The 12981-nt window shown below is 43.0% G+C and overlaps 3 protein-coding genes across 4 annotated transcripts; 1 reads left to right on the top strand and 2 right to left on the bottom strand.

Annotated features, from left to right (window-relative positions):
* Window positions 1-1530: 1530 nt before the first annotated feature.
* On the bottom strand, window positions 1531-6582 carry cdca8 (cell division cycle associated 8). 2 transcript variants are annotated; one of them, XM_086192764.1, is made up of 11 exons: window positions 6445-6582; window positions 6092-6185; window positions 5611-5739; window positions 5184-5224; window positions 4964-5039; window positions 4665-4732; window positions 4490-4572; window positions 4269-4367; window positions 2587-2716; window positions 2369-2455; window positions 1532-2216 (listed from the first exon to the last, which is right to left on the bottom strand). In XM_086192764.1, the coding sequence occupies exons 2-11, from the start codon at window positions 6177-6179 to the stop codon at window positions 2181-2183; spliced, it is 837 nt and encodes a 278-aa protein (XP_086048890.1). In that variant the 5' UTR covers window positions 6180-6185; window positions 6445-6582; the 3' UTR covers window positions 1532-2180. The 2 variants fall into 2 exon arrangements, with proteins under 2 accessions (XP_086048891.1, XP_086048890.1); XM_086192765.1 differs by lacking the exon at window positions 6445-6582 and having other exon boundaries at window positions 1531-2216.
* A 21-nt stretch (window positions 6583-6603) lies between these two features.
* airim (AFG2 interacting ribosome maturation factor) lies at window positions 6604-8754 on the top strand. The gene is made up of 4 exons (XM_086192766.1): window positions 6604-7081; window positions 7257-7436; window positions 7515-7633; window positions 8227-8754. The coding sequence occupies exons 1-4, from the start codon at window positions 6813-6815 to the stop codon at window positions 8265-8267; spliced, it is 609 nt and encodes a 202-aa protein (XP_086048892.1). The 5' UTR covers window positions 6604-6812; the 3' UTR covers window positions 8268-8754.
* Window positions 8755-9519: 765 nt separating this feature from the next.
* Window positions 9520-10209, bottom strand: cldn35 (claudin 35). Its single transcript, XM_086192464.1, has one exon. It carries the CDS (start codon window positions 10207-10209, stop codon window positions 9520-9522), a length of 690 nt encoding a protein of 229 aa, XP_086048590.1.
* Window positions 10210-12981: the final 2772 nt, after the last annotated feature.

Genomic DNA, 12981 nt, shown 5'->3' on the forward strand with positions numbered 1-12981 from the left:
AGTGACTCTATCTACAAACTGATGCCAGACCAGAAGTATAGAGTGCGTCACAGCTGCGCGCTGCATCTAGAAAGTCTTGTTAACTGCGGTGTGAGAACCAAAGCAGTTTATCTTTTAAACTGTAAATTCAAAACAATTAGCTAAAAGACGGTACTTCCACCGGGATTATTGATAGCGTCGCACAAATTAACGGCGAAGCTTTCAGGGCTTACGGGAAATATATTGTTGCATTTCATTTAATTCTTTTTCACTGCGATCTTTGGGTGCAGGTGAATGTGAAATTGCTGAGTTTACTTTGCGAGAGTGTTGAAGCATCTCTGTAGCGTCTCCCCCTCCTCTCACTATCCGGGGTTCTACTCCCTCATCCTGAGCATCTCAGTGGATGATTTATGTAGCAGTGTTGCTCTGTGACCTCAGAATCCGCCCCATCCATACCGCACCTGTCACTGCACCACTGCCTGTGTGCTTACTGAAAACCAAGCCATCCGTGCAAAATGGCAATTTTCCACTCACCTAGAGAATAAAAAAAAAAGATCCAATCCATTCAGAAGCAAAACTAGGGAAAATTCGGATATGTAGAGCAGGTGCGCGAGGACTTGGTGCTCTGCTAACGAGGGAGCTGAACTGCATGCACCACTGACCACAACATCTGTCGTTTAGGGAAGCAGAGTTTGGTTTGTACCTCTGCAGCACAGTTTGCTTGGTGAGAGACGGCAGATGATAAAGCGCTTAAGAAGGATGCAGATGGAAGGGACTGGGCCTGGTTTCAGCTGGGGGCAGAGTTCTCATGCTGCGGCTTGGTAGCATATGATGCATGAGAATCCGGCGGGAAAAGGCAGAGTTATGCTCGTCTGTCGGGGGCCCAAGGTGAGGCCCGGTCTGACCCGTTTCACCATCCCAGGTGGAAAACCCTAACGAGCTCATCAGGCTCTGCAAAGCTTAACGAGCTTCTAATTGGCAGCGTTATGATGTCCCTGAAGGTCAGAGTGCAGGTTCCTGTGCCAGCAGCAGGACAGGCTGCCACTTCCTGCCAACAGCACATCACGCGACTCACTAACATCCCTCAGTGCAAACAAAGTCATGAAAGGACAAGGGAACTTCTGACATCAGCAGAAAACAAGAGGCTGCAGCTCCAGTGGTTGAAGTGGAGCTTCCACTTCTAGGATAGTATATTTATAACAGTATCCCTCTCGGCCGTAGTAGCAGTAGTAGTAATAATAATAGTAGCAGTCGTAGTAGTAGCTGTGAGGAAGTCAAAACAGCTTTTTCCAGTAATTTCTGGATCTGGACAGGGCGCCTTTGGTAACTATGACTGCTGAATAGTGACAACAAGTACAATACTGCAAACGCGCTGGGACACTGAATATCTATGATAAAATGCTGCCCCCTAGTGGATTTTGGGTAACATTACAGATTAATTAAAAAAACTGACCCGATCAATAAATTCTGTGTTCCGTTAGAGCAAAGCTTACATAAAACACTAGACTTCTTGTCAAGCTTTTCATTGGCACTAGAATAGAAAAAAAAAAACTCACTGCTCATAGTTTGGGGTCACGATCTTTTATGATTTTTGCAGGCGTGGCAGCCTCTGTACAGGAAGTATTCAGCATCAGGGTGGATTGTTGAGTCAAACAGGACGATACGAGACAGAGAGGGTTCTAGAACTCTTTAAACAATCAAAGAAAGACGAAGAAATCCCAGAGTATGCGCAGAGTACATAGAGTGAAGTCTTACAGACACCGAGCCGCGCAGACCAGCTACAATCAAGAATGAACAAGTCTGACGGTCCAACGGGAAAATGAAAAGCTGCAATGGCACAATGTCCACGAAGACAAGCTGGTGGTGTGAGGCCGACAAAGATAAAGATGAAGTCAGGCATTTAAACTACACGGTCGTATCCAGTAACTAAAACAGTCAAATTCCCAGCGGTCACTGAATGGATTCCAGTGAATGTGTCGGTCTAAAGAAGCCCACATCGAGTAAAACAAAATACTGACTGGTTTCTAAAGAACCTTGTTTTTCAAGATCCACTTTTGAGAAGAATACAAAATTTTTAAAAATATTTTAAAAAAAAAAACTCCATACCAAGCCACAGAAGGACGCAAAGCTGTGATATAAAGACCAAATAAAGATAAAGTTTTCTCAGAGATATTTTACAAAATCAACAGCAGCCGGTTCCATCACTCCGACCCTTCACACAGGGACGTGAGGCGATTCTGGCAGGAAAAAAAAGAAAAGAAAAAAAGAAGACGAGTTATTTTCTGCATCTACGAATACATGATGTATGATTACATGATTGTAATGCATTATGTATGATGCAGATGTGTCAAAGATAACATGTTTCTTCTCCAGCAGTGAATCAATATACCTGCAGCAGCCGAATGCTCTTCAGGGCGGTTTCGTCCAGCAGGGACAGATCCACTGTGTCCATCTGACTGGCCAGCAGCTGAATGCTCTGCATCGACAAGTTAAAGGACAGGAACTGAACCCACGTCATCCCGAATGCTAACTTAGGAATGATGCGCTGGGTGCAGGACTTGGCTGCTGGGTTCAAACTTAACCCGGGCCGACCCAGACGTCTCTCACCTCTCCGTTGCCGACGGGGACGTTGATGACGATGTCCTCGTTGCCTGCTGCTATGGGAGAGCCATTGACAGAAATGCTATAAACCCTCTCTTTGTGGCGAGGAACTCTCACAGCGGGGGTCTTGGGGAGCCTGAGGAAAACAAGGTTCCAATGGTGAAAAGTGCATAAAACACAGCAATGGGAATCAATAACAGGTCAATCATTCTCGGCCACGTTTTAAAATAGCAGTAGCTGCAAAAATGAAGAAAGAAAGAAAAAAAGGATCAAAATTGAGTTCTTTGTCAACCTCAGCGTGCTCTCCAGTCAAAAAGCTACTGTGTGAACACTTTGTTCCTGCATAGCTGGGAACATTTGGGAAGAATTAATTGGGAGCCCTGGTGGGAGTCTGTCTGACTTGTGACTTGCAGCTCGGAGAAATGTATGGACTCACTTGAGTCAAAACCTTCTTTTTCCTACCGGCAAAGAACAGTGACATCAGCGCTGCGCCAGTTTTAATCAGATTATTTCTTTGTGCACAAGTTACCACTTGGTGTTTACAGGAAATCTTGATTAAAGAAAATTACTGCGGGGCATTGAGGATATGTTGCTCTGCAGGTTTCTACTGGAAATGGTCTGTTTCTCGGTCATGTAAATACATAACTGGCTCTGCAATCTGCTTTTAACATGCACACTGGTGCAAAATCAAGATTTTAGACTGAAGACTATCAAGAAAGATAAGTGATACACGCTTGAACTAAGAATAATTGAATCAAAGGTCTGGCAAGATTGGAAAATTACACAAACCAGACTCATGTTCACACAGATGTACAATGATCTGCTTATCACATACGTTGCCTGATTTCCTGCATTAACCCAATTTCACAGAGTGAGATCATTTCTTTCTTCCTTTTTTTTTTTCTTCCCTTCACTGTGCATCGAGGTGGTTACAGGACCAGTGTTGGGACATGAACTCAGAAGTAAAGCAAAAAACAAACAGAAAAACAAAGTTTGTAAAATAAATAAATAAATAAAATTTTAGATAGATATATACATATAATTACTGGCGACCTGTCCAGGGTGTACCCCGCCTCTCGCCCGGAGATGCTGGGATAGGCTCCAGCCCCCCCCGCAACCCTTACTCGTAAGGAATAAGCGGAAGATGACGATGGATGGATATATATAATTTTTTTTTTTTCCAAACTTTGTTGTTTGTTTGTTTTTTGCTTTACTTCTGGGTTCATGTCCCAACACTATCTCTATCTATACACACACACACACACACACACACACGATAAAAAGAGGAATAAAGTCCAACTCAAGATGAGGAGTTTGAGTTAAAGAGTGATCTATGACGTGTGTAATGTATGACTGATAAAGAAGTGTATACAAACAACCTATCAGATAAATATTACACGTAATAGTGGACATGTTCAGGTATGAAACAATTGCTTATGGACAAGAAGTTCTGCTAATTTTGTGAGGGTAGGAAATCTAAAACTGGGATAAGACTGACTGAGCATTTGCTTCTTCTTATTCCATTTAAGATTTCTGTTCCTGTTTGTTTTCTTTGAAGTCTTATGTTAGAGCACAATATTTTTTGTTCTACATTATTTTAAATTTCATTAACGCTGCTTTATCTGTTCACTAGTAGAAACAAGTGGTAGACTGGGCTTTGACAATAAGGTCTACGAGTTAACTCTCACCTTGGGTCAAAACGTGGGGTAACCAGGGGAGTCGGGCCCATCATCAAAGAAGAATCCAGCATGGTCCTGGCAGGAGTGACCAGGGGCTTCCTAGTCGACCTGAAATCAGAGAGGAAATCATCACTTTATCACAGTACTGGACATTTCCATCATGTAAATCACTGCAACTAATGTCAGTAATCCACAAGTGTGTCAGTAAGGAGGAGACGTCCATGTCTTACCTTCTGATGGAGGAGTTCTGCATGCTGACTGACAAGGCCTTTGCTCTTTTTGAGGTAGTTGGGGGCTTCCTCGTTGCTCTGCCCTAAATTTAGAACAAACAGTCCATACCACCACAAACGTATCATGAAAGTATTCAATGGTTTCCTTTTTTAATGTGCTTGAATCAGCCACTACCTTCCTGGCAGTGCTGGGGGTGTTTTCATCCTCTGAACTGGATTTAGCTGCAGCCTTTTTCTTCGACGCTGTGGGCAAGAGACAAGATGCCGCCATTAACCAAGTTAATTACTGCATTCATTGTTGCCATTTTTGAATGGGAATTTGCTAAACAGAGTGTAACATTGCGCTGTAATGTCTAGATCTGTTAACAGTCACTTACAAATAGAGAAGTGAGTTTTCTCTAGTTAGTTGGTCACTAAATCCAAAACATTATTCCTTTACAAAAGTTTTGACAGGAGGCAAAGTTATCAACATACTTTTCTTGACTGATTTTAGAAGAACTGCGTGGTCCTCAGCCACCACACTCTCGACGATCGCTGCCTCTGCCTCTCTCTGTAAATAGACATGAGTGAGGGAAGCAGAGGTAATAGTCAAAAGTGACATGAATGCATCACAGGCTGAGCGAAAGCCAACGGGAACAAAAAAACCTGAGACAGAGGATATCAGGATACATAAGAGACAGATATACCAGCTCACCTTCGTATTATCCACCTCTGGGGATTTTGGTTTCTCGGATTCTGCACAAAGGGAGTGGAAAATGTTGACATGTAGACCAATGTACACGTTTCTCATTTTCCAAGCACGAACCTCGTCGTGCAGATACTAGTTTTAAGCTTTATTCATGTTACAGGGGAATGGTTATAGTATGTACACATAAGCGCGACGGACAGTGCAACTTTAAGTGTTTATACCACGTTGCATGAATCATAACACTGAGAAAGAGAAATGATTGTGAAAGAAATACAACGCAGCAGAAGCTATATTACAACAAGACAACTTATGTGTTAAAGAAATAGTAATGGCAGGGAATTCTAAAAAAGGAATCACAACAGCAAAAAAAAGTTTTTAAAAAAAAATCTAGAAAGTTTGGGTTTCATGTGGACAAGGATTTGTTTTAACTTACTGCAATGTTCCAACCAGCTCATCTGCCTGATAGCCTTCGGGAGCTTGATCAGCGCCATGTTGTAGCTGTTGTCAACATCTTTCAATAGCTGGTTGATCTTCTCTCTCAGTTGTCCAACTCTTGTCTTAACTGTGAGAAAAGAAGTAGCGATGACGTAATGCACCGCAGTAGATAAAAGAAGCTACAACCTCAAACAACAACTAATTATTTTCCTCAAGGAGAATATAATCGTAACTATGTCGCATCTGCAGGGAAACACATTTGTATTTGCTCTCTGTAGAAATGCTGATGTGTGTTAACAAATGCAGCACAGAAATACAAAGGCTGCATTTGAATTAAAGAGTAAATAATAAGGGCCCATAGCATACCAATAACAACTAACGCTCCAATACAACCGATTTTTAAATGGATACATAAAAGTACTGCCGGAGCTCGGTAATAGAAGTTTTCGTAACCAACATTCAAACATAGAATTATTCACCTTCGCTGTCGAAATCCTCCAGAAAAGCCTCCAACTTGGCCGTTTTGGGATTGTTTTTTCGTCGGGTGGTTCTTTTCCGGGGAGCCATGTCTGTCTGGAAAGGCAGCCAAAACAGATAAATTCACCTACATTTGATAACACAAAAATAACTCATGGATGTCATTTGAAGGAAACTGCGGACATGCAGCAGGCTGGTAACGTTACTTTAGCTAACGTCGGGGAGCTAACAGCTAATGCTATTATTTTCCAGCTAACGTTAGCAACAACACATACTTTGCCTACATTCTGTCGGGGTGCTCATGCAGCGCACTTTTCTTACCCTTCTAATAGACACTTTAAGGAAAAATTAATACCTGTAAATGCCTTCCCTTCGTTGGACCCTCGACTCTTTCTTCCTTCTCTCACAAAGACGTTTTCAAATCTCCGCGCGGGGAGGAGCAAATATCCAAAGTTAGCCAATTACATCACATGCTTGCTACTCGACCAATCATAGTGCTATACGTCATTGTGTACATCACGGGGACGGAAATTGTCTTCAAGCAACATGGTGGCGATTTGATACAAGCAACGAAGGTAGCCACGATAAAACGGTACCGATATCTCATTCAAAAGAGGCAATCGCTTTTAAGTATATTTTAGAGCAGTCGGATTCCAGGAGTTATTAGTATACGCACTCCTCTCGCAATGTGAGATTAACCGATGTTTAAAATCGACACCTGAAATGTCGAAATCTGCTCTACTCACCCTACATCAAGCGCTGAGGAGGAGCTTCCAGAGTTTGGAAAACAAACAGAAAGAATGGAAGAGCGCGTTGTCTGAGTGTACCCCTCTGATGGGGTCTCTGGGAAATTTGGCTGAGCAGTTGAGAGCGCTTTCCAACGTCCAGATTTCCAACACGCCGCTCAGAGACTTCCCAGACCTGGAGGAGAAGCTGCGGTTCAAACTCTTACATGCCGCGGACACAGTGCTGGGCAAACTCAATGAGAAGATGTAGGTACACTAAGTTACAATATATGAGAAACGCCATATAATAGGAGTTGACTAATATGCCTGTTTCATTGTTCACATCATATTCAGACTGACAACCATAAAGCAATAGAAAATAAATAGACAGTGAATAAACATTTACTTGACAGCAGATCTGTCTGTCCATCTTGTTCCCTAGGACCTTTCTCCAGTCTGTCAGAGATGCTGTCAGTAACCAGGTTGCTGGAGTCATCCAGCTCTATGAGCAGAATAAAGACAGCCTAGATCTCCTCACTGTTATCGAGCGCTCAGCCACCATCCCATCAGTCGCCGATATGCTGGAGTGGCTCCAGGATGCCGATCGTCACTATCGACAACAGTATCCTCACTCATTTGGTTTGGTTTAGGTTGGATTTGCAAGGTTGTTTTGTTCTTTTCCCTCAACTCGTGTGTTCAGATTCCTGAGGAGGAAGACCCTGATGCAGACACTCAGAGGAGATGACCTGTCCCTTCTGGAATCTGCTCCCAAGAGATGGAAATCCCTGGAGACCGCCGGCGCAGATGACCACATCACAGGTACATACTCTTTATTTTGCTGTTGTTTTATCTCTAATGTCTGCTTAAGAAACATGATGTAACTTCTACCTTAAAACAGCAGCTTCACGCTCATTTTGATGTTAAACTGACGTGTAATAAACAGAGTGGTGCCTCCTTCAACCCCAAAACACCCCCTGGCGTAGTTTGAGTTCTAGCTGTTAGTCACCCTGAAGAAATGCGTGAATGAATGAGTGACCCAAGGTATTGCTGTTTGGATAATGTAATACTTTCACCGTTCCGATATGATCAGAGGATTACAATGTTATGTACCTGCAGTCCCTCAATTACCACCTCTGGGAGAAGAGATAACTGTTGCCTCTCTATCCATAGAGCAAAAGTTCAATTCTGTTGTATTAAAAGTCTAGAGTCTAGTCTAGATATAAAAATGTAATTTTGAAAAAGGGAAACATGGAAAGAAAAGTGCTATGTTTTTCCTTATAACTTGTATATTATGCTGGTATAAACTTAAAACTAGGCCAAATTCATTAGCTATGAGTGACCATAGTGTGGGTGAAGTATAATTTATGCTGCTTGAAATTTGAATTTCCAATTACATCTTTGTCCAATTTCAGATGCACTTTGCAAAGTGTCCTTCTTCATGGTGTCGGGTTGAAGAGTGAGTCGGACAGCATTTTCGTGAAGGGGCTCGGCAAGAACAGCGGAATCGCTGAAGAATCTCAGGTGGAATCTTTTCACTTTGGACTGTAGGATGAGGACAGGATGTCCTCTTCTTCATCATCAGCTGACCAGCTATTGACTGTTTATAACAATTCCAAATGAAGATGATAGCTTTCATATGGAGATGATTTTCTCTCTGTATCACTTTGTTGTCCGTTCGAGTCAAAATGGCCCAAACCAAATGTATTTTGGTGTAGAATTAATCACACACAATGATGAAGACAGTTCCAATAATATACTTCAACAAACTGGTTTTATTCGCATTTTATTCATGTGACAAACCACCCTGGCCAGAGAATAAATGGTTTAAAAATAAATCACTGCAATCTTCAGAACACAAGCCATCATTGAAGCCATTGTGCTTTTTTGTGACCACTGTCAAGTGTTTGTGCTGATTCAATAATAAAGACAACAGGCTTTCTTCAGGCAGTTCTGTACTTTATATCATGGCGCTAACACCCATCTAGTTCACAGGACAAGTTTAAGATAACACACCATCTTTTTGGGAAATACGCTCTTCGGCCGTTAAGACAAGAAAATTGATATGTTTCTCTCTATGTGTCTGCGTTGGGGAGCTCAGACCCTCAGAGGCCAGCTGAATGCTAATTAGCTTAGCACAATAAATGGAGAGAATGGCAGGTTAGTGTTGGTCCTTCAGAAGTCATCAAACTCCTTTTTGTCTAAAATGGTCCCTGGCTGCTGAGTTGTGTATGACATTCATTATGAAGCAACAGATACATAGTCAGGACTACTCTCTTGTGCCGGGGCACAGTGATTCGATGTAGCACCACACAAGGCTGCAACTGCTGCTACTAATTATGGAGAGAGGATGAGGAGGATTACGTAAGGTCAAATCAAGATCCTGAGCCTGATCTATTAAAACTGGAATACACAGAGGATGAACTACATGTTTTAGAAGCTGAGCGGGAAAGGTGGAAGAATGCTAACACTTACCATCCACTACCATTAATTGTGCTAAGCTAACTAGCAGTTACCTGGTCTCTGGGTTTCTGCTCTCTTGTCTTGTGCAGGGGAGGACAGCAAATAAGCCCATTACCCAAAATGTTAGCATGGCTCTTTAACATTACAAAGAGATTTACAAAATTAGTAAAATATAGATTGAATGAAATAAGAAGGATATAATTCAAAGACCTATAAGTCAGAAGGGATTGGAAAAACTCTGCTCTCTACACGTACTCCTTCAATGGTAGACTATTCGATGTTATGGGTTTTGGTGGATCCGGTGCTGAAGCAGGTGAATTAGCAAAGCTGCGGCCTATGTAGCCCCGGCGGTACCTGCCCCCTCTCTCCATGAAGGGGCAGGTGCTGCTGAGCACAGCTCCACTGAGCATAAGAATAACTGCAGCTGCCCAACCCAGGTAGATGGCCTGGCCCAGCTCTCGCTTGTGCATCAGAGGGACGTTGGGATTGTAGAAGTCCTGGATGACAGTGTTGGCGGTCCAGGAGACGGGAATCAGAACACACAGGCCTGTCAGAATGAAAAGAACCCCGCCAGAAAGCGCGATACCTGCCTTGGCCCGCCGGTCATCCCCTGCGCAGGTGGTGCACTTCATGCCACAGCAGGACACGGTGCAGGAGAGCCAGCCCATGAAGATGGCCAGGCACATGAGGGCACGGGCTGCCTGGATGTCTGGAGGCAGGGCCAGCATGGAGTCATAGGTCTTACACTGCATGTGACCAGTGGTCTGGTAGATACAGTTCATCCAGATGCCTTCCCACTTGACCTCTGAGGTCAGGATATTGCTGCCAATGAAGGCAGACACCTTCCACTGTGGCAAAGCTGTGACCGCGATCGCCATGATCCAACCTGTTACCGCACAGGTGAAGCTAATCAGCTGCATGCCAGTGTTCACCATGGCGACAGCTTAATACCACTTTTAATAACAGTTCTTGGGTGAATACAACTTCCCTTTCTTTTGTCTTCAGCAGTTGCTTTCCTGGTGTTTAAAGTCTGTTTTTTTGTGTCTTTCCTGCCCGACTCAGACTCCTTACTGTCTGTGCCAAAATGTCACATCATTAGCCAACATTTTCTTCTCTTTTTCTGACATCTCGCTGATTTCACTTCCACCTGACCCACTCCATCCGCTGTGTTAACCAGCTGTAATCGTCTCTCGCTTTCTCCCGGTAAAAGTCATCTAGCGTTTGAAAGGATCACACTTTCTCCTCCTTTTCATTCCTGAGTTTGACTCAATGAATTATTGAGTGGCTGATAGCTGTGCAGCCACCTGTGGCAGCGTACAGATTCAGGATCGATCAGGCTTCAGAGCCAGCACGAGCCAGGTCTTGTGGATGAAATTGATCTCTCTCAATTTTTCTTTTTTTTGTATGGAAGTAGTTCAATGCTTTTTCAGGCCCAAGAGACTGGTTGTTGCTGCTGTGTATTTCAGTGTCACAATGACACCCTTTGGTGTAGCTTACCCAGGTAGATCAGACTTATATAACCTGATACTGAGATCCGAGGCCGCCGTGTCTCCTGTCCCAGCTCGCTTGAAAATAGTGATGCTCGAATACACAAAATGAAAACTGGCATCACTTTTCACCTCCTAGTTGAGTGAAATCCAATGGTAAGTCCTCGTGAAGTCAATGAAGAACGTGTCTTGTCGAGATGAGCAGCAACAATCAGATCTTTCAGTCATTAAAAGAGTTAATTCCAGGCCTTTATTTGGAAAAACGAATCAAACTTCCTGTACGAATCCAGCAGACTCAGGATTTTAAATGTATCTTCAAAAGTGAATGAAACAGCGGGCAGAACTCGTCATCAAACACCGCATCTGCTGCCGGCTGAAGTGTCTCCTTGTTGACGATAAGCGCGCAGGGATCCAAGCCTTGATGAAGCCACTTCAGCTGCTGCTCGGCTTTTACCTCCCCCCTCCCCAAAACACTTCCTATGTTAGCAACGAAGCCCAAACGGGTCAGTCTGGTCCAGTCAATCAGGACAAGTCAGACATGTCAATTGATTCCTTCCCATTTTCTGTTGACCATCAAACCTGAGAGAGAGAGAGAGATGGGGAGCAATGAACCCCTGGAGGAAAAAAATGCTGCAAGGAGAAAGAGAGAGAGGGAGGGAGAGAGAGAGAGAGACAGAGAGAGAGAGAGATGGGGCAAAAGAGGGGGAGACAACAAAGGGAGGGACAGGGATGGAGTAGCGTCTGTAGGTGGATCAGTTAACACAAAGACAACATGGGGGGCCTCTACAATGGGGATTACTCTCTATTTCACCTCGTTCCACACATGTATTTTTAAAGGGTGCTTTTCGCAAAAATGCTTTTTGCATTCCCGAGGTTATGAAAGGGTTGTATTCCCTTGAACAATCACTGGTGAAAACGCTGAAGAGCCACAGGTGAGAGGTAAAAAGTTGCACCTATTATGTTGTGACAATGAGAAACAGACAAACCGAACAATTCTGACACAGAAAATGTGGTTGATTATAATAAGGTTGATTTTATTTATACCAGAAAAACAGCCAGGAGGACAAAATCAGACCCTGTGTGTGTGTAACAGCAGGGTCTGACAGCAGCTCTTTGTCTCCCGAGTCTGAAATGCCTCCTCAGACTAAGGACTGCTGTCACTCACTCATCTGCATCACACCGCACAATGAATTAAATATCACGGCATCAAGATCTACGGTTCAGGTTTCCATTCTTCTGTAGCCTCAGCTCACCTTGGTAACCGTGGTCATGACAACAAGCCGGGACACCGGAAGTGGGGTAAGAGAAGGGAAGGCACACAAAGAGAGGTAGAGGAAGGAGACACATACCAATAACAGTGACGCAGTGTGATGAAACAAAGAGAAAGATGTGTAAAAGAGATGTTACAGGAAGGTTTGACCCCCAAAAAAGCTTCTATTTCAGTGGGCTGGAGTTAATAAGAACACGCTACCACTTTTGAACCACTCACAGGGTGTAAAGACAAAAAAAAAAAAAAAAAAAAAAACTTGTTTTCTTTGTTTTGTTTTTTTTTACTCATTTCTTTGGTCAAAATTAGTCTATTACAACAGAAAGTTGTCTGTCAAAAAGGTTCCCAACTGAATAATAGCATTGTTGTGACATTACATCATATAGCCTTAAAAGCACTGTTTTAAAATTATCTTAAGAAATCGCATTGCCTTGTCCATCCACATTATCCTTTTTCTTTGATAAATGCACAAAAAAGTTAATTTAGAATCACTTCAAGGTCAAGGAAGACACCATTGCATTGTTCATTTCTGAGGAAATCGTACAAAATGCATGAATCCGGGGGGGGGGGGGGATCTATTTATCTGCAAGATTTATTGTGAATCCTAATCAATTCAGATGTGGATTTACCGAGCAGCTATTGGCCTTCGCAGTCTGCCTCCTCCAAATGTAATTCAGGGGTCCGGTGTACAACATATCATAGATTCTGTTTTGTTTTGTTTTTTAAATCAATCTAGAGCTGAGGCATCAGTGAAAAGTGGGCCTACAGACAATTTCAGGGAAGGAGTAGTGAATGGAGATGGAGATGGAAAAAAGTAAATAAATAAATGTAGTACAGATACAGTGCTTCTGTGGGGATTTCACAGTTTTTCCGAGTTTCTAAGAGTCAGAAACTAATAAACGGCTCAGGAAAGAACACGTTCATGTATTTTGTACACTGAAAAGTTAAAACAG

The sequence above is a fragment of the Aulostomus chinensis genome, chromosome 22, assembly GCF_037954235.1.
Source record: "Aulostomus chinensis isolate RoL2024-O1b breed Wild chromosome 22, RoL_Achi_v1.0, whole genome shotgun sequence".
Lineage (NCBI taxonomy): Eukaryota > Metazoa > Chordata > Actinopteri > Syngnathiformes > Aulostomidae > Aulostomus > Aulostomus chinensis.